General features: G+C 40.8%; 1 protein-coding gene across 4 annotated transcripts in view; it reads right to left on the bottom strand.

The window, feature by feature from the left end:
- RRBP1 (ribosome binding protein 1) overlaps positions 1-20885 on the bottom strand; it is a 115711-nt gene that overhangs the window by 27834 nt on the left and 66992 nt on the right. For all 4 annotated transcript variants that reach the window (XM_072634518.1, XM_072634517.1, XM_072634516.1 and 1 more), the window contains exons 4-6: positions 16483-16605; positions 7031-7183; positions 5897-6015 (exon numbers count right to left, since the gene is read on the bottom strand). In XM_072634518.1, coding sequence (XP_072490619.1) covers positions 5897-6015; positions 7031-7183; positions 16483-16605 — 395 coding nt within the window. The remainder of the gene's footprint in view (positions 1-5896; positions 6016-7030; positions 7184-16482; positions 16606-20885) is intronic.

Here is a 20885-nt window from a genome sequence, read left to right on the forward strand (position 1 = left end):
TCAATGGCAACAATGATGTAATGGAAAACACTAGAAGATATCAAAGCTCAAATCAATGCAATGACTGATCTAGATTCCAAAAGTCTGGTTATCAAATACCTCCCACTTCTCAATAGAAAGGTGGTAAAGGAGATGGAGGCTTACTCTTGTCAAACATAGTAGATGGTGAATCAAAATGTCAGTTTGTTTACCTCACTGTACTTTTTTACGTATAAGGAGGGTTTTATTGGGAGGAGGAAATAATTAAGAAGTGACACTGATGTTAAGAAAGAGTGTAAATGTAACAGAAAAACAAAAAGTACTGATAAAGCTTTTTAAAAGTTAAATCTAAAAAGATTTTTTTGTGACAAATGGACTATATTTTAGAATTCTCTAAGTTTAGGAAAAAAAAAAAAACTTTTCACCATGGGGGAACACAAAGCAAAACAAAACAAAAAAAAATCCAAAATGTGTGTTCATCAGTAAGGCTCAATTCCATGAGAGCTATCCTGGGATTTTCTAAACATTCAGAGGGGAGAGAAGTGACAAAGCCTTCATGTTCTCATTTTTCCTCACTGTGCAAACAACCTCTGCAATCAGGGATGTATTTTCCTGAATTGTAAAGCACTTAGGCATTAATGCAGAATGTACTTTGTTACTCCACATCTCCCACTTCCTCAGCTAATTTTCTGAGCTGAAGAAAAGAGGACTAATGAAGGGTCTCATGAAATACTCATAGAATCACAGAACTTGAAAGCTGGAAAGGACCTTAAAGATTATCTCTGTTAGATCTTCTGATTTTCCAGATGAGGAAAGAGGTTGGGGAAGAGCAGGGGGAATACCAGGGAAGACAGAAAAGAGAGAAAAGCAGAAAAATGAACTGTCCAAGGTCATACAAACATTCAATCGCAGAATTGGGATCAAAACCCAAATACTGACTCCCAAAGAGGTCACCAGACCATCTACACAACATACAGTTTCCAGGAAAACAAACACGACTAGAATACCATAAATGGAAAGGAGGCTGGGGGGGGGGGGGGGGGCGAAACTCAAACTCAATGCTGTGTCCTTATAACCATCAAACTTCGTCCCAGAGAATAGTTGGGTGCTGGGGGGGAAAGGCACCTCTCTCCTTTCTTTGAAGAGGTTGTGGGGCCAAGGATGACATATTAGTTTTGTTAAACTGGTTGTTTTCCTACCTTTTTTGTCCTTATTTAAATAATGGCTAGATTACAAGGATGAAGGGTAGGGATATATTGAAAAATGAAGATAGTGTGAAATAAAAAGATATCAATAAAATGGAGAGAGGGAAGAAAAATAGCTGAAAAAAGTTAAAGTTACATATAAGCATATCTTAAAAAAACATTTTATAGAAGTCTCTAATTTCTTATACGAGCTTCTGTCTTCTTCATCTTCGCATACTGAAATGTTTGTTTATTAAAAATTAAGTTCATAATAAAAAAGGAAAAATTTAAAAGCCCAACTCAACAACATACAGTTCATCAGGATGGATTATCCACTGAAAACCCAAAAGGAAAAGTTAAAGAATGCGTTTTAAACTAGAGGAAACAGGGGAAAAAACTTAAAAGACTGCATTCTCCTATATGAAATTAAAATGAAGAAACTGGTTCTCTTCCTAAGGTTTTCCCTTTCCACAGAAGCCAAGGGAAAAAATCCCCCCAAAGGTGACATCTGACAAGCTTTAAGGAAAAATCAATAACTAGAGTAGACACATTTCATGGATATTATTATTTACCTATAATGGATGCATTATTACATACCCTTATTGCTAGAAAGGCATGTTATAATCAAAATATCTGCAATATCAAATTGGTAACATTTTTGTTTATACTTTTGAAATATCACACTTTACAGATAAAACTTAAATTTGCCCTTAAATTCAGCCCTAAATAGGAAAATTAAACAGAGGGAAGAACTTCCTAATGATAAGTAAATAAATAAATGACTGAATAAGGCTAGTTAGCCTAGAACCAGTGAATCATAGGGTTCTAAGACGTGGAGAGGGTACCCTTGGGTTGGTCTTGTCCAACTCCTCCATTTTACATAAGGATAAATGAAGCTTTCGGCAAAGGAAATAACCTGCCCAAGAAAACTAGAAGAATCAAGCTCAAAGAGTCTAGTACTGTTCCCATTACATCACAGATTAGACCGATTGCTGAGATCCTTTTAGCTCTAGTATTCTGTGATTCCAGGTGATAGAATACCCTGGAGCTCTTTCAGATTAGGCTCTAGAATTAGCCAACTGGAATAAGTTGGAGAAAGCCAGACACTGGAGTAAACACCATCTTGGCATCTTTTCTAAACACAGGGTTCTGTGACTACCTGGACTAGGTGTTAACATTTTTGTGTCATGGACATCTTTGGTAGTCTGGGAAGGGGACCTTGCAGCCTTGAGGCCATGTGTAGCTCTCTTCCTAAGGTTTTCCCTCTCCATAGAAAATTATAGCCAAGGGAAAAAATTCCCCCAAACCTGACATCTGACAAACTTTAAGGAAAAATCATCAACCAGAGTAGACAATTAGACCCTTCTTAGGATGATATTTTTAGGTCTAGCAATGATAACCCATGCCTGAAGTTCTTGCTGAAGGTGGTAGACTGCTTGAGTTTAGGAGTTCTGAGTTGCAAAAGGGCTAAAGCCAATCAGCTGTTTACACTAAGGCCAGTGTCAATATCGTAAGACCCAACCAGTAGAGGATTAAAAAAGGAGCAAATCAATCCAGATCTGAAAAATGTTATAGGTAGAGGATTCCATGCAAATCAGTATTGTCATCAGACCTATGACTATCCATTCAATTTTCATCTTGGTGAGATAGGAAGACCAAGTCTCAAAACAAAAGAAGGAGAAAAAAGAATGGTTTTACCAGCATAAAATAAAAAAACACTGAATTAAAAAGGAAACCAATTCTACTGAAACAGTTATTTTAAAATAGCTATATATTAAATATATGAATAACATAGTATAAGTAATAGAATATTATATTGTATACTATAATTACATATAAACATTATATATTATAATGTATAATGTGATACATAATATATATATTTTAAAAAGAAAATTCATGAGCCTCAGGTTAAGAACCACTGCCCCACACAAAGGCATCTGACCCAAAGTGGAAAATTGAGTGACATACTTTCCTCTCTGCTTTGAAGCATAAGCATAGAGAGAAACAGAGGTAACATTCAAGGCATGGGAGAAGAACCAGAGTTCCTCTGCCTAAAACTCTTATCTTCTATTTGTCATTATTCAGGAAATGGCAAGCATAAAGATTCAAGATCAACAAGTAAAACATGGAAGAAGAGAATGACATACACAGAGGAACTCAAGATAGAAACAGCTTTACAAGGGCCCTCCTCACCATGAGGAACACCAAGGAGTGAACTAAGCCCAGCAGCTCATCATCTAACATAGCCACTCTCTCTAAGCACAAAGAAGGACATTTTGAGGGATTTCTCCCTCCCATTTCATGTTCAAATATGTCAGTCTTCTACTAGTTTTGTCACACTCCTTGGACCCATAAAGACAGCTAAGTAAATGGGAGCAAGTGTCAGTATCTCAGAATCAATCACTACAAAGTACTTTACCTTAAAATGTCTCTGAATAGAAGTGCAGATATTGCTCAGGCAAACATATACTGGTTTAATAAAATTGCCATTTACCACAACAAAGTTAAATGCTGAACTCAGAGGCATGCAATGTGTTATTTTCTTAGCCATACAACTTATAGGGAAAAAAATAACTGCTTGGCAAGTTACATCTTCTTTTCTATTACAGTGCTTGGTAACAGATAAGAAGATATAACTTGCATGGCTAAGAAAATAATACATTGAGTAAGTACTGTGTCCACCTCTGAGTTCAATTATCCACAAATAAAGATGAAAATCGAATTATTTGAGCTGAGGATTATGCTGGAAAACTCACTGTCAGGAAGCTAGTTGGACAGAGAGTTCAGACCTTCTACAGCATTAATCATTAACTAAGGCCTTTGAAAAGCTGCTTAACCAATTTGAAACCATGTCCTCAAATTTACGAAACTGTGCATATCTACTGACACAGTAGTATCAATGCTAGGCCTATACCCCAAAGAGATGAAAGACAGAGGGGAAAAAACCTATATGTACAAAAATACTTAAAGCAGATCTTTTTGTGGTGGTAAAGAATTAGACCCTAAAGGAGAAGGGCCCCTATTTGAAAAATAACAACAAATTATGCAAATGAATGTATTTTCAGTCCTGGTTTTAACTTCTTTTTCTCTCCCCCCCCGCCCCCAAATTTGTTTATTTATTTTTAGTTTGCAACATTCATTTCCATAAGATTTTGAGTTTCAAATTTTCTCCCCATCTCTCCCCTTCCCCCACCTCAAAACACCATGCATTCTGATTATGTCTTCCCCCAATCTACCCTTCTTTCTATCACACCCTTCCCTTCCTTTATCCCCATCTTCTCTCTTTTCTTGTAGGGCAAGACAGACTTTTATAACCCCTTACCTTACCTTGTATTTCTATGCCCCCTTACCTTGTACTTCTTATTTCCCAGTTGCATGCAAAAACAATTCTCAACATTCATTCCTAAAACTTTGAGTTCCAACTTCTCTCCCTTCCTCCCTCCCCACCCATCCCCACTGAGAAGGCAAGCAATTTAATATAGGCTACATATGTGTAGTTTTTCTAAAGAGGTTTTAACTTCTTGTAGTGGAATAATTATTGTGCTGTAAGAAATGATAAAAGGGACAGTTTTAGAGAATCCTGGGAAAATTTGTATGAACTGATACAGAATGAAATGAACACAATCTGGAACAAAATTATAAAGAAAAACAACTTTGAAAGACTTAAGAACTCTGATTCACAATGACCAACCCCAATTCCAAGAGTGATGATGAAGAAAGCTATTCACTTGCTGACAGAGAGGAGATGAACTTGGGTTTCAAAATGTGGCACTTGTTTTTTGAACATGTTTAATTTGTTTTGTTTTACTATGCATATATTACAAGGGTTTTTTCTTTTCTTTTTCCTAATGAGAGGAAAAAGAGATATAGATTTTGTTCACTGAAAAAAAAATTTTTTTAAGTTAAGAGAAAATGAAAAAATGTAGCTTAACTTTTTATTTCTGCTTTGATGAATTTCATTCTATTAAATGGGGACATTAATAAAGTTTACTATTATGAGGATCTTATCTAGTTACATATGGGAAAAGTCCTTTATTTGCCATGGGGAAAAATCTCTATAAGATGTCAGTGTCTCCTAGCAACACAGAGGGCACCTAACAAACTGTTATCCATGGTGTGAAAAGAGATCAAGGTCCAAAAACTCAACTTTTAGGCCACAGGAAATGACATGATCTCCCTCTTCCAGCCTTCATTTGTAACATTATCAAAGCTTTGCCACATACATAAAGAGCTAGGAGAAGGAATTCACACTAAGAGTAAACTTGATGGGGAAGAAACAGAAAAGCTGACCCTATGCACAGCTCATGTCCATGATCACTAGTACAGGAATAGTGAGTGCCCTCACAAGAAAAAGCTAATGTACACAAGATCTACTAAACGCTCTCCTTCCCTCTCTTGACCTCCAAGGAAGGGATTCATTTTTTACACAGTGCAGAGGTTCTTGAGGTACAAAGGTCCATAGATTTTAGGGAGTCTGAATTTTTATGGGAAAAAAAAAATCACACCTTTGTTTCCACTATTCTCTAATTGAAACTTAACATATCCTGCAATTATGAGTTGTTGTTTTTTTTTAAATACTGCTCTGAAAAGGGGTCAGTAGGCTTTCACCAAGCTGCCAAAGTGTGCCAATACACAGAAAAGGTTAAGAACCCCTGGTTTAGTGTGATCACATGGACACTCAGCAAGTGTATTCAAGTTTCTACTTCTTATCAGTGAACACCGAAGCTTACTTGCTCTCAGTCTGACTGGTGGCTTGGTTCAAAGCATCCCTCAGAATTGAGTTCTCTTGCTGTAATCGAGCCAACTGCGTGTTTGGTCCATTCTCCAATTGCTCTTGAAGACTTCGAATCTGAAAATGAATTTTAGCAGGTGGAAGAGCATCAGTCAACAATGCCTGAGGGAGGATATGGCCCCCAAACTCACACCAAAACTTGCTTTCTGCACTATGGAATCTGGGCCACAGAATACAGCTCTCTTAAGAGTCCTTAAATTAGACTTTTTAAAAAAATCTATTTATTTCTCATTCCTCATTACTTCCAAACTTTTTCACCATAGCCCTCTCAGGCTATTAGAAAAAATTCAGGCTAGAGCCTCAGAAACACTCCTTGCTTCACTCCTTCTGTGGTTTACAGTTTGAAATTTGTATTATAGGAGATAAAACAAGTTACCACAAACCAATAAAACTTTGCTCAAAAGGAAGACAAATTTCTCTCTCCTTTTCCTGACCCATTATCACTGCAAGAGATCCAGCTGAAAGAAAACATCTATAGCTGATAGTAGTGTCAAGAATGGAACAGAACAGATAGGACTTTCGGCCCTTCTTAGTTCATCTTCTAACAACTCCTGAACTTGAAAGAGGCACTGCTGAACCTCACCCTCTCTCCACAAAGATCAGAATGCTTTCCATTTCCCAAAGCACTTATATATCCATTACCTCAGCTGATTTTCTCCACAACACTATGTGGGATAGGTACACAGGGATTATTGTCCCCATTTCTGAAAGGAGGGAACTAGCTCAGATTTATTCAGTGATTGGTTCAAGGTCATATAGCAAATTAGTGACAGAGTGTGACTCCCTGATGCTTCCCAAGGTGACAGCCTCACCTTTTTTCCAGGAAAGTTTTCAGATCCTATATTCCTTTAGCCCCACTTTCCCTTTCTGTAAAATGAATGCAATCATCCAAATCCTTCCAATTCTCCCCTACACCCCATTCTCCTACCTTTTTTAGAAGAGACCCTGGTATTTGGGCCATAACAAAAACCATCCCAGCAAAAATGGATTTTTGGTCCTAGTCTGAACCCAGGATCACTCAAACCCCCTAGGGCCCAAGGCTCTTTGCCCTGCAACCTGACAAATGCCTCACCTTCCCCTGCAGCTGCTGCACTTCATTCACGTGGTCCCGGTAACTAGCTTTCATGCGGGCTTGTACAGCCAAAATCTCTTGCTCCCTGGCCAAGAGCTGTTTTTTCACATTGGCTTCCCCAGCAGCCGCCTTTGACTTCTCGGATGCAAGCTCCTAGAGAAAGGGGGGAAGGGAAGGGAAGGGAAGAACATTGGTTTAGTTCCCGTTACAGCTGGAAGAAGCTCATCAGAGGGACCCAAGAGCCTCTCCGAACTGATGATGTCAGGGAGGCATCTTGAAGAGGCTGTGAGGTCATGCTAGCTCAAACTTTCCTAAGAATCTTCACATGTGGTAACTTCTGCAATGTAACCAAGTCTGTTCTAAGAGCCCTATGCGGGATTCTAGGGAAAACAGAAACAACAGAGTAATTTTGCATTCACAAGGGGCAACCCCCATGTAGAAAACTAGGCTTATTACTTGGCAACCATAAAGTAAAAAGAGAACACAAGGATGTGTCTCTGTGTAAGCTTCATCAAATCACTCTGATTTTGACATGTATAAGAGACTTAGATAAACAGCAGGATATTTAAAATTCTGCAAAAATTCCAGGGCCTGAGCTACTTCCCCTTAAATTGTCACTATTTATTAAGGGGAATAATCAATGGGGCTTTAATAGGGGTAGAGAGAACAGACAGGTCCCCTATTCTCACCCACTCGAAGACTAAGAACCAGGAATCAGGAAGAGCAGCAGGAGTGGTAGCTCCCATACTGGCTCTCCTGGGCCAACTCTAGGGTCATGAACTCCTCCTTACTCCAACCTCTACCACTCCCTTTTCTTCTCTGACTTTTCTCATCTCTTTATAGTTCATACTAGATCCTAGATGCCCCAAAACCAAAACTAAGAAATCTTACACAATCCTTTTCCACCCAGGGGCATGATTCACTTGGTTTTCAGATTAGAGAAAACCAAAGGACTAAACTTTCTCCTAGAGCAGAAGAGAGGAGGGTGATGATGGGGGGGTTGGGGGGTGGGAGAGGGAGAAGGGGAGACACCCAGAAAGGAAGCAAGGTCACTGCTGACCAAAGTGGCCACTGGATGCCACTGTTGTTCTACATGGGGCAACTAAAGGGCAGAATGGGTCACATACTATGAGAAGTAAAGAGGACCTAGCTGTTCTATGGGTATTCTCACTGATGTCATTCCCTATTCACTGACCTCTTAACCCCCATATCCAAGGAAGGTCAAAAGATTCTCTAAAGCTGGGCAGGAGTCTGTGAAGTCAGGTCTAGGAATCCATTTCTCAAATTTTACAGAGGTAAGTGAGGGAGGAAATAACATTCACAGTTTGATACAGCATGCCACCCCCACCCCCCAAAAAAATCAGAATAGGGAGAATGGGGATTCAAAAGCACAAAAAGCAAGCCTTCCTACTATTAAGAATTGTGAGGAACAAGGGTTACTCACATTTCCCTCAAAATCTACCCAGTTTAGAATCTGATACTCTCCCTAATCTCCTATCCAAGCAAGAAGAGAAATAACAACTTTTTAAAAAAAGAAACAACAATTCTTGATGCCTAAGGAACAGGAAGCAAACTTCTCCTCTGATAGGGCTTCCCCTCTTCCAGGACAGGAAATGGAAAAATTACACCCTCAGAAGAACTGAAGACTCCAGTACACTGGAATTTCCCCTCTTGACTTTGTGTTCCTGGGCCCTAGGGAGCTGAACATACTATGGGGTAAATGAGTGTTTTGATACAGAATGCCTTCCATTGGTCTCTTTTACATAATATATCAGTAATGCATTCCCCTTAATTCTCTGAAAGGAAATATCACTCTAAAGCATCAGCCCTTGGTCTTGCCACCAAGAACACTTATCTCTTTAATATGAGTTTCACAAACCCTCTGCATCCATTCCCCCCACAACATACACATATGCCATGCCATACTCTTCTCTAATTTCTAATGTCCCATGGCTGACACAAGGGTGAATCAGGAAAATGCCCCCTAACAAGCCACAAAGGACTACCAGACATCTCAGCAGCCCACACGTGTGGCAGGTATGCCGAATCTTACCAGGTTGCTCTTCTCTAAAGTATGTATACCCAAGCACCCAGAGGGCCAGGTCAGTAGTACATACTTTGCCCCTATTTGTGTGTATTAACTTTACAAATTTTACATTTATCCTGTTGACAATTTTATATTTCCTTGCTGTCTTTCCCATTATAATATAAGCTCTTGGCAAGGGGGCATTATTAATTCTAGGTACTTGTATCCCTCAGTGCTCAGTCCAGTGCATGGCACATAAATGCCTAAGTAAATCCTTGTGGATTGACTAAATCATGACTCTACCTGGGATTTAATGGTACATCCATCCCAAAGCCCAGTAACCAGGAAATATTTTCTATCTTTAAAGGTTTTCCAGATCTAAGAAAAACCTGCTTTATTTGAATTAATTTACACAGCCCCCTTTAAATTCCTTTTCCTAAGGACTATCAGATCTTGAGGAACTGTCGAATCCTCTGCCAACATGATTTGGGTACAAAGAGATAATGATCTTTTCTTAAACTGTTATAACCCCAAGATCATTGCCAATACTGTCAGGACTTCTGTTCCAAGCCTAGTTTTCTTTGATTTTCACCCAAAGAGAGATCTGGGTATAGAATGCCATTTATCAGAAAACAGAAACTTTGCTCTGGCTCTGGGTTGTGTCTAGGAGAACTTTTCAGGACAACAGTCTAAAGGGCAGAATCAGTTCCCGATAGCAGAACACCAGTGAAATCTGCAGTTAAATGAACCCAGAGCCAGACTGGTTTGGTCTTCGATCTGCAACTTCAGATGAGAGTCTGACCTTTTGTGCTCACTTTAAGTCAGAGCGTGATTGCACCCAGGCTTATCACCAAAAGGTCTCTGATCCCAGATTCAGAAAGGGCAGAGGGCCAGCAAGGGAAGACAGCTTCTGCATTCAGAAAGTCAGCTCTGGCTTCAGAAGGAACCCTGCCTTTCTTGCTTGTCATGGAGATGACAGAAGGGAACTACACACAAAAGAAACCAACCCACTTTGAACAGCTAAATATTCAACACCTGACTCAGGAGGCTCTGGCTCTCCTAAATTTGAAAGTGGATGTTCTTAGTGACCCTAGTACTTGAGGGTATGATACTCAGTCCTAATGTCCAGGAAAAAGAAGCTGCCAGGCTCTGTCTCCCTGGCATTAAGAGTAGCATCTATCTGTCTGTCTCACTCTGTCTTCCTCCCTCATCGGAGACTTAAAAATGAGCTTTCAGGAACCAAGAATCTGAGCCAGCTGACTTCCAATGTAAGCATGGTATAAGAAGAATCTTTTTTAACCCAAAGCTTTGGTTTAAATTTATCTGATTTTATTTTTTCCATAAGTAAAGAAGGGAACAAAGGCAGGCTTTGGCAGATAATTTTCTGCAGCAGTCCATTATCATCCTGTTGCATAACTAACTGAAAGGGGAAGATAATAGAAGATCCTTAGGTTTGTTGTCTGTTGATTCCACAAAATGAAATTGACTCAGTAGAGCCATGCTATCCTCTTCCACCAAGGTTTGCCATGTGTATGTTAAAAAAAATTCCTCCATAGAGGCAACGAGAGAGAGAGAGAGAGAGAGAGAGAGAGAGAGAGAGAGAGAGAGAGATTTATTAAATGATCGTTTCTATTAATATGAAACATAGCATAGAACAGGGAGGCCTATCCTAGACAGATACCAGATAGTCTCGCAAGGACATACTACCTAATATACAAAAGATAAGTCCCTAGAAAAGTCCTCTTTAAGACAATTCTCAATAAACCAAATACCAAAAGCCAACAGGGAGAGCACTTTAATGAAAAACAGAAATTATAGAGCTAAAATGTACCTTCTATGTCATCTAATGTAGTCTAACAACCTCATTTTGCAGATGATGAAATGGAGGCCAAGAAAGGTTAAATAACCTGTTTAAGATCACACAGGTAAAAGTGGCAGAATCAGGATCTGAACCCAAGTCTTTGTACTCTAAATCCAGCTCCCTTCTTAAACTTGACAGTATTATAGGAAGAAATATCATAAGAGAAAACTTAAGCACTTACTGTAACCCAAATTATTTCCCCTCCCAAACAACTGTCTCTACACAGCTGAGCACTGTACTTGGGGTATGCAAGACTTATTATTTTACATAAACCACTGCAGTACAGTGACCAGATGAAACATTTTTGTTTTTCAAAGGAGGCACCCAGGCAACCAGAAGCAAATGTGAAGTACTAACTGAATTTCTGGCCAAGAGATGAGCTACAGCTCCCCTCACGAATACTACCTTTTCAAACCTAAAAACCAACCAAACAAACAAAAAAACCCCAAGCACACACAAAAGAACAAAAAACAAACAAACAAACAAAAAAACCAAAACCCAATCCTCTACGCAAACTTCTATCATCCAACTACGTCACTAAGGGACTAGTTGCACATTTCTTCAGGCCACTATTGATCACCATTAATTAGTAGAGGCAACATTACTGTAACACATAGGAAGAATTACAAGTATTCTAGGACTGGTAAAAAAAAATGTTTATAGAGTTTTCAGATTATCATAGATTTAAAGCTGGAAAGAATATTAGAAGCCAGAGAATCACAGGACTTTAGAGCCAAACCACTGAGTCCAATCTATACCTGAACAAGAAACCTCCTTATGACATCCCCAAGAAGTGAACCAGGCAGCTTTTTCCCTGCCAACATGCAGCTCCTGAGAAGCAACCTTTGCTTCTAGATCAGGATTGCAACAGGACCAGTCTAATAACTCTTCCAGGGGATAACTCTTCATATGTCCACAGGTGTACCCCAGTTCCCCAAAATCTTCTCTTCTCTAACCTATACATCACCAATTCCTTTAAGCCCTTGGTTAGAACGATCCTTTCATTACCCTTGATGCAGGTCACGCTTTCCAATGAGATATTTCACATTATCTTTCATTTTTTCATTCTTTTGGTTTTGTTTTGTGATTTCTTGGTTTCTCATAAAGTCATTGGCCTCCATCTGTTCCACTCTAATTTTGAAAGAACTATTTTCTTCAGTGAGCTTTTGAATCTCCTTTTCCATTTGGCTAATTCTGCTTTTGAAAGCATTCTTCTCCTCACTGGCTTTTTGAACCTCTTTTGCCAATTGAGTTAGCCTATTTTTCAAGGTGTTATTTTCTTCAGCATTTTTTTGGGTCTCCTTTAGCAGGGTGTTTACTTGTTTTTCATGCTTTACTTGCATGTCTCTCATTTCTCTTCCCAGTTTTTCCTCCACCTCTCTAACTTGATTTTCAAAATCCTTTTTGAGCTCTTCCATGGCCTGAGCCCATTGAGTGGGCTGGGATACAGAAGCCTTGACTTCTGTGTCTTTCCCTGATGGTAAGCATTGTTCTTCCTCATCAGAAAGGAAGGGGGGAAATACCTGTTCACCAAGAAAGTAACCTTCTATAGTCTTATTTTTTTCCCTTTTCTGGGCATTTTCCCAGCCAGTGACTTGACTTCTGAATATTCTCTTCACACCCACTTCGCCTCCAGATCCACCCAGCCAGTGCTTGGGGTCTGAGATTCAAATGCTGCTTCCCAGCCTCAGGTCTTTTGGCGGGAGTGGGGCTGCCATTCAGTGTGAGATTAAGTTCAGGTGCTCAGGTGGGGGCAGGGCCTCCTCACAGGGCTCAGTTCCCTCAGGGGCTTTATGCAGAGACCTTCAACAATGGATCCAGGCTCCTGCCTGTTTGGGGAGCCCTGGTCTGCTCCCGCCTCCGCTGCTGCCTCCCAAAGGGGCCTGAGTTACAGAGGCACCCCACTCCCCTCTCAGTACACCGAGAAGACCCTCTCATCAACCTTTGGAGCCCGTGGGTGGAAGGACCTGCGCGGCGGCTGGAGATTCTGTCCCTGAAGCCTGCTCGGATCTGCTCCTCTTGGTGCCGCGCGGCCAAGGCAGGGCTGGGCTCGGCTCTGGGTCTGCAGCACGAGGACCTTTGGTGTCTGTTTTCAGGGCCCTCTGGAACAGAAATCTCGTCTGCTTCGTTGTTCTGTGGCTTCTGCTGCTCCAGAATTTGTTGGGAGTTCTTTTTTACAGATATTTTATGGGCTGTGGGTTCAGAGCTAGCGTATGTGTGTCTTTCTACTCTGCCATCTTGGCTCCACCCCATGCTTTCCAATAATGAAAAAAGAAAGTATGAAAAAGCATTGATAAGTGCTTCCTACATGTCAACACTATGCACTGGGAGTACAAATAGAAAAGGCTATGATGGATCCCACTCTCAAGCAGCTCATAGTCTAATTGGTGGAGATAACAAGTAAAAGAAAGGTGAACTACAGGGCAGTTGAGGAGACAGGAAGTTCCTAAGGGAGTTCAGCTCCAGGGCCAATGGCAAGGTTTAGGGGTCCTTGGCTTATGTAAGTAGGTCAGATAATTGAGCCAAGGGACTTCAAGACAGAGGAAGGGCTTTAGGAGGCAATGGAAGGCTAAGGCCTGGAGGTCCTCCATCTCATCAGAAGGAATAAAGTTGTGGACAACCTATCCAAGTCATGGGAGCAGTCAAAACAGTCTAGGCAAAGGGGGAAGGATACCCCCAGTGGTGACAGGTATTCTAGATCAGGACAATCTCATTTCCTTAGCCCTGGATTCTAGGACTCTCAATATAACCTTAGTCTGTTGTCACATATTTTCATGTCACACAATTGTCTCATGAGGTCTGTAATTCACTAAAATCCCAAATCATTTTTAAACTGCTAACTAGCTAGCTGCACCTCTAGAATTTTATACTTGTGAAGCTGACTTATTTGAACCTAAATGTTATAACTTCATATTTACCCCTACACCAAATTTCATCTTGTTAGGTTCCATCACTCTAACCCATCAAGAACTTTTTAGATCCTAAACCTGCTCCTCCTGGTGTTGTGCCATCTGCAGATCTGATAAACATCCTTCATTGTATTCCCTACAGTGCCTTGCACGTAGCTGAATAAATATTTGCTGAATGAACAAATGCTCTGTACAAGCCACGTGTTATCTGTTCATTATCTGTATTTATCTTGCATCTTATTCCTCATCTGTATGTTTTTTTACATGATTTCATGTTAATGCTGTTTGTCTCAGAGTGTATGCTCCTAGAAGGGTTAAAACTATTTACATCTCTATAACGTCTACTGAAGCCCCTTCTGATACCTGTAATCCTGGAACCTCCTCATCTGAAAGCTGAAGGAATGAGGCCCAGAAAAATTAAGTGAGTTGCTTATGATTACCTAGGTAGCAAATGGTACAGCTAGGATGAGCTTAACTTTAATTCACAGCTTAATAAATGTTTACTAGACTGAAATGAAAATGCGCTATAAACTCAATTTATCTATTAGAAATCTCCTTTCCTCCATTTACCAAAATTTCCTGTCTTCTACTAATACTAGAACCAAAGCCTTGCCTCAACTACTCACTTATTCCTTAGGATGAAATTTTCAATGACTCTATCACTGTGATACTTTAAAAATATGGCATATGAGGACATGCCCCTAAGAAGGTCTAGGAAAATAATAAAATATTAACGTAATGGAGTATTATAGCCCCAGAAAGGGTGATAAATGGGGGTGGGGAATTACAAAGAAAGAGGCAAAGACTTTTACAAAGTGATATAGAGTGACAAAAGCTAATTTTGTAAGAAAACACATAAATTAGGTCTAAAAAAAGGAACTATAGCAACAAAACTTTATGACTACCCAGAAGTCATGACTACATTACAATGTGAAGGGGACAGAACACAAAAATTGCTTTTTGTAAAAGTTTTATGTAAGTTTATAAGCAATAGAGTAATGACAGTATTTTTCCATTCAAAGTCTTCCTTGTGATTTCATTCTTCCTTTTTTTGTTCATTTGATACTTGGTCATCATTTGCGGAGATTGCTGTAAAGTTTGTAATTTTGAACAAATTTTTTAAGAGAGCAAATGTATCCTTAAACAATGGGGACTTTCTACCACCAAATCAAGGTGGGAAAGAAAGCAAATGGTTGATCCACACCTTTCATGGGTGTGTCATCTTTCGATAGTTGCCCAGAAATGTGCATGAGCAAAAGGTTAATGAGATTTAGAAAAGGTCTCTGAAGGCTTGCCCTTTAACATCAAACAGACAGAGATATAACTTTCCAAATAGTCCTTTGACTCCCACCCACCTCTGCTTAATTTCCCCTACAGTGGTCATAGGAAATGATAATGGAACTGATATAAGCCTGACTCATTTTATATTCCTTTGGACAGGAAAGCTAGAGATAAGTAGAAAACATCCCTCTGAGGAGATCATCTTAGACCTTTTGGTGTCTGTATCAGTTTAGTATTATGGCATTAACATCTCTGTACTCACCTAAACTGACAGATCTGAGACAACGCCCAGATGAATATGTTCACAAGGACATACCCTGATTGAAAGTCTTCAATCAACAAATACTAGCCTACTACATGTAAGACACTGTACTTATCAATTCCTTATCAATTATAATAAAATTGGCTGGGGAAGGAAGAGATGTAGAATTCACTTCTGAATTTATTTCACCTATAATTCACAAGGTATAAGACTAGATTACTCTCACCCTCTCAAGTTTCCTGACTGATCCTCCTGGTAGAGAGATGCTAACTAGCAGGATGGGAGATGATGACTAAACTTCTCAATTCACTGGTACATTTAACTCCCAAGCAAGGAAATTCTCTACCAATGCAAGTTGGCACCATTTCTGCAGCTTATAGTCTTAGAAAGAGTTGCTTAGGGCACTGAGAGGTTAAGTTATTTTCCTGACCTCCAGGCCAGTAGTCTATCCACCACAATCCAATAGCCTCCTAAACAAGCACTAAAATGAACAAAAAGTGGGAAGAGAGGGGAGAAGGAAGGAAAAGGAGAACCAATGGAATTGAAATTAAGATAATCTGCTCTATTTCACAAAAACTCCACCATTTGGTTTAAGTCAGACACATAAAATCAGTGACGCTGCAGAACCCAGCTCCCAAACAAGGCACCAAGAACAGGTAGAGTAAGCCTCACATGCCTGAGAAAATGAAACAGAAGAAAACCAGAGACCTCATTCAACTCTGGGTTTCTTCTAAGGTCCTCAGAGAGGTGGGCATTAAAGGCTAGCAACCTAGTCCAAGAATCTGCTGGGCTAACCCTAACCTAAGAAGAAAGGAATATGAAGTGTTGGTGACAGATTAGATATTTTTCAGTGGATGTGGGATCTTCTCCCTAAGCACTACTGCCAAAGTTCACTACCCAAGAATTCTTGTCCAGGCTCTCCTATCAAGAGAGGACACCTCAACAGACATGTAAGTGCTTTCATCTGGGTCTCTTTACGCGGTCACCAATTGAGTATATGGACCGCCCACCAGTTTCCTGATTCAACAAGTCACATTATGGCTCTTTATATTTCTTCTCATTAAACAGCATAGAAGGAAGGATGTGTTTATAGATAGACTACATGGAATTTACCTTATTAAGCTCCCTCAGTCTGTTTTTGGCGGCAGCAGCATCCTGTTGCTCAGTAGCCAGCAGCTTTTCCTTCTCTTCCAGTTGTCTCTTTAAAACGGCCACCGGATCACCTTTCTGAGTAGCCTATCAATGCACAACAGATTCAAATTAATATCTAAGAAATGCCTGGTGGCTGCACATTCTACTAGTTTCCCGGACACAACAGTAGGAGGCACTGTAGTCCTACAAGGACCAGATTGCCAAAGAGAATAGTTTATACCCTTCAAGTTTCAAAGGGCAGTACTAACAGCTTATAGGTTTATAGGCTAGCTTATAGGTTTGTAGGCTTTAGGGTTTATTTAAAAATTAAGCTGCCAGACATTTATCTCATTTCTTCCTCTCAACAACCCTGAGAGGTAAGTGCTACATGTACTGTTATGCCCATTTTATAGACAGGGAAACAGAGGCTTATGGTCACACAGCTTGGAGTCATCAGAGGTGGAAACACCTCCTGACTCCACATCTAGTTGTCTCTCCACCACACTAAATCAGCTCACAATTATGGAGGGGAGGCCATTACAAGAGGTCATTTGGTTCAGTTCTCTGCCTGCAGGCCATGTATGAAAACAATATTGTCCAAGCCAACCACTTCTTTTCTCGTTAAGAACCAAGGACATTAGAGTCAACAGCACTAGTAGATGTGTTAATTATTTCCAAAAATCCCGAACAACTTTCTCTGCATTATAATATATCCCATGAATGACAGTGGCATGAAGGATGAACTGGAAGAGGCAGAGAATAGAACAGAAAGATTCTAAGGTTACTGAAACTGCTCAGGAGAAGGATCTGGATTAGGATGGTAGCAGCTGAAAAGACAGCGCAGGAGATGTGAGCAAGAGATGGAATAAACATACCTGGGTAGGAGAAGCGAATGGGGAGGAAGGTAAAACAAGGATCGCCAAGTGAGAATGGTGGTGCTCCTGACATGAATGAAGTCAGCAGGAGTATGTTTAAGAAGAAACTTTGGTTGGGGACACTGAGTCTGAGATATTCACATTTAATCTGTTGCTGAGGCTTGTGCATTCAGCCATCACCTGATTGCCCTAACTGACCTCTCTGGCCCTCTAGCCTCTTCCCTCTCCAATTCATCTCCAAAGAGCTGCCAAACTAATACTCCCAAAGCATAGGTCTGATCATGTCACTACCACCCACAAGACATTTCAATGAGTCCCTACTGCCTCTAGGTTCACCTGGCCTCAACCTATCTTTCCAATCTGATTTCACATTACCCTCCCCTCTTCCTGCTGCTCTCTCCACTTCAGTCAAAGCAGCCCACTTGCCATTCACCACACGTGACACCCTGTCTCCCCCGGCTCCTGTCCAGGCTCAGGCCACACAACACAGCACTCCCCCCACCGTGTTAATGCTTTGCACACACACACACACACACACACACACACACACTTCACTTTTCATTCACTTACGTGTACGTACTAGTTGTTCCCCTCGGTAGCACGTAAACTTCCTGAAGGTAGGGTCTGTTTCCTCAGCAAATAGTATGGCATTTGGCACATACTAAATGCTAAGTAAACGCCTGTCTGAACTGAACTGAATGCTCCACAGACACCCATCAATGGGGCTCTAGTGCACAGAAGAGAAGTATTTGTTGGAGGCATGACAGTCATCTGAGCAGATATACTTGGTGAGCACTTGCTGTGTTCCAGGCACTGTGCTCATCACTGGAGATACAAACACAAGGAAAAAGAATCCCTGCCCTCAAGGAATTTATAATCTAATAGGAGAAGACCATAGATGAAAGAGTTGGAAAGTGCTGGGGAGGAAGGCGGGAGAGGGAAGAGAAAGGTAGTGTAGGTATCTGACACAGGAGCATGTTGCCGAAGTCTGGAAAAACAGTACAGACAGGAGGGAAATGAAGATTGGCTGGCCTGGGTCCCTCTACAAAATGAAAGAACTCACCAACAGGAGAAGGGGGTTGGCATAGCAGAGGCGTCCCAGCGTAAGAAGGTCTCAGGGGATGAGGGATGTTCCAGAGTGAGGCTGCAGATGAAGGGGGCCAGTATAGGACTGGCGGCATGTAAATAAGGAGTGAATAGCTGGGAGGAACTCTAGCCAGTAAGCTGCCAACAGAAAAACTACTATACAAAGAAAGAGAAAAGAGGACCAAGGACAGACCTCAGGAAAACACCCACATTAAAGGGACAGGAAGGGTCCAATGGGGGAGAAAGAGAGATAGGAGAAGAACCAAAGATCTCTGATCCCAAAGGAGGTGAGAGCTAGAATAAACAAGTAGTTAACACTACTAAGAGTTTCAGAAAAGGTCAAGGATGAGAATTCCAAAAAAAAGGTCACCACTAGGTTACCAGTGGTATTTGAAAACCATTCCAGTACAGTAGGGAGTGAGGCAGAGGAACATCTTCTGAAACTGCTTTCACCTGTGTGACACGTAATAAGAGGGTTACTCTCCTCTCCATTTTAAGATGAGGAAACTGAGGGGCAGAAAAGTCAAGTGATAGGCTCACAGTCACACAGTTGGGACTGTGAGTATCAGTGTGCAAACCTGTGTCTCCTCACTCTGAGGTTACTGCTCTTCTCATCAAACTACGCTGTCTCAAATAGAAAAATAAACTACATGACTTTTGTGTAAGACATTCACATGACAAGAAGAGGAAATTGTATGAAATATTTGGCCAGGCTCAGATTCACAGCAAGAAAAGAAACTTACGTTCTAAGTAGCTTTGTAAAGGGAGAAAGGTCTTTTATCAGTGCTCATGGCTACACCGCCCTCTGCGTCCCCACGCCACCAGTTGCCACATTTTGTGGATTCTGCCTCCACAGCTCCCTTTACTGCACACATACAGCCATACTCTAACTCAGCCCCTCATCAGTTCTTTCCTAGACTATTACAACAGCTTCCTGAATCGAATCTCTGCCCTAATCTATCCTCTAGTTACAAACTGGATATTCCAAAAGTTGCAGGTATGACCATGTCACTCCCCAACTCAAGAAGCTTCAGTGACCCCCTTTCGCCTTTAGGATAAACTCTAAACTCTTCTGTTTGGTACATAACGGGCTTTCACAGTCTAGCTCTGACCTCTGCCTCTTGGAAATCGCAGTTCCCTTCAAGACTCAGGGCAACTATCACTTCCTATAGGCCTTCCCTTATCTGTCCCACCTTTCCCCACCATAATTCTCTCCTCAACCATCAAATTATTTATACTTTCAAAAAATATATTTTATAGTCACTTAGGGTACAGGTTATTCCTTAAGTCACCCCACTCTGCTCAAGAGAATGTAAATTCCTTGAGGAGAGAGTTTCATTTTTTCTCTCACTCCACAAGTACCAAGAACATAGAGCCTGGCATATAGTTAATGTCCAATAAATGGCTTCTGAACTGAACTGTACTGTTAAGAAGGCTGAAGATCTCTGGGGTAGAAGATGAGTCTCTCCCACCTACCACAAGGTATGGAGTCTGCTCATCCCCAAATCTAAGTAGAGGGGAGCAGCTGGGGCTCCTTTGAGCTCTTGGCCTTGGTCCGAATCCATCTGTAAAGATACTATACACATCACCATTCTCTCCACCCCCAAAATAGTCACTCAGTTTTGTTCTAGAAAGAACTTAATTGGAACTCTCAGACTGCAAACTACAAGGAGAATTCTTAGCTCAATCTATAAGAAACCTAACAAGCTAGTCTAAGTTGAACTACCAAGCACATGGACTAAGAGAGGAATCATTACCTCAATAACACACAAACTTGACTACTGTAAAATGGGGATAACAACACCACCTACCTCATAGTGTTGTCATGAGGCTCAAATGAGTTAAAATATGTAAAACACTTTACAAACCTTAAAGTTCTATATAAATGCTTATGAACAACTTCTATGTACGAAAGATAGGTTATTCAACAATAATTCTAAACATTTAAAGCAAACAAATTTTCCTAAAAAGAGGATGGCACCATATTACTTATAGGCTCAATTGAGCAAATCTGGACTGCATCCCTGTGGACTTTCTTAGCAGAGAGAGAAAGGAAGAGAGAAAGGGGGAGGGGAAGGGAGAGGGGAGAAAGGGGCTGCAGCTCGGCTCTATGTCAGAGCAGATCTAGGGCAGCAGGCAAGGCTAAGAGGGATGCAGACTCATGGTTTTCCCAGAGCTACCAAAAAGAAAGGCAGCAAAAGCAAAGGCAGAGCAGCCAGATTCCTGCTCCCCTTACTGCTGGACAGCAAGAAATGGACATGCAGCTAAGTCCAAAGCAAAGATTCCAGAAATCCCACCTACAACTTCTGGTCAGATTACATCACATGCCCAGCCACATGTCCTCAGTTCCGCCTCCAGGAGGGGAGGCACCACCTATCCACACTGGAAATAGTTTGGAAGGGGCTCTTGTCTTTGGGAGATTCA

The sequence above is a fragment of the Notamacropus eugenii genome, chromosome 1, assembly GCF_028372415.1.
Source record: "Notamacropus eugenii isolate mMacEug1 chromosome 1, mMacEug1.pri_v2, whole genome shotgun sequence".
In the NCBI taxonomy this organism is placed as follows: Eukaryota; Metazoa; Chordata; class Mammalia; order Diprotodontia; family Macropodidae; genus Notamacropus; species Notamacropus eugenii.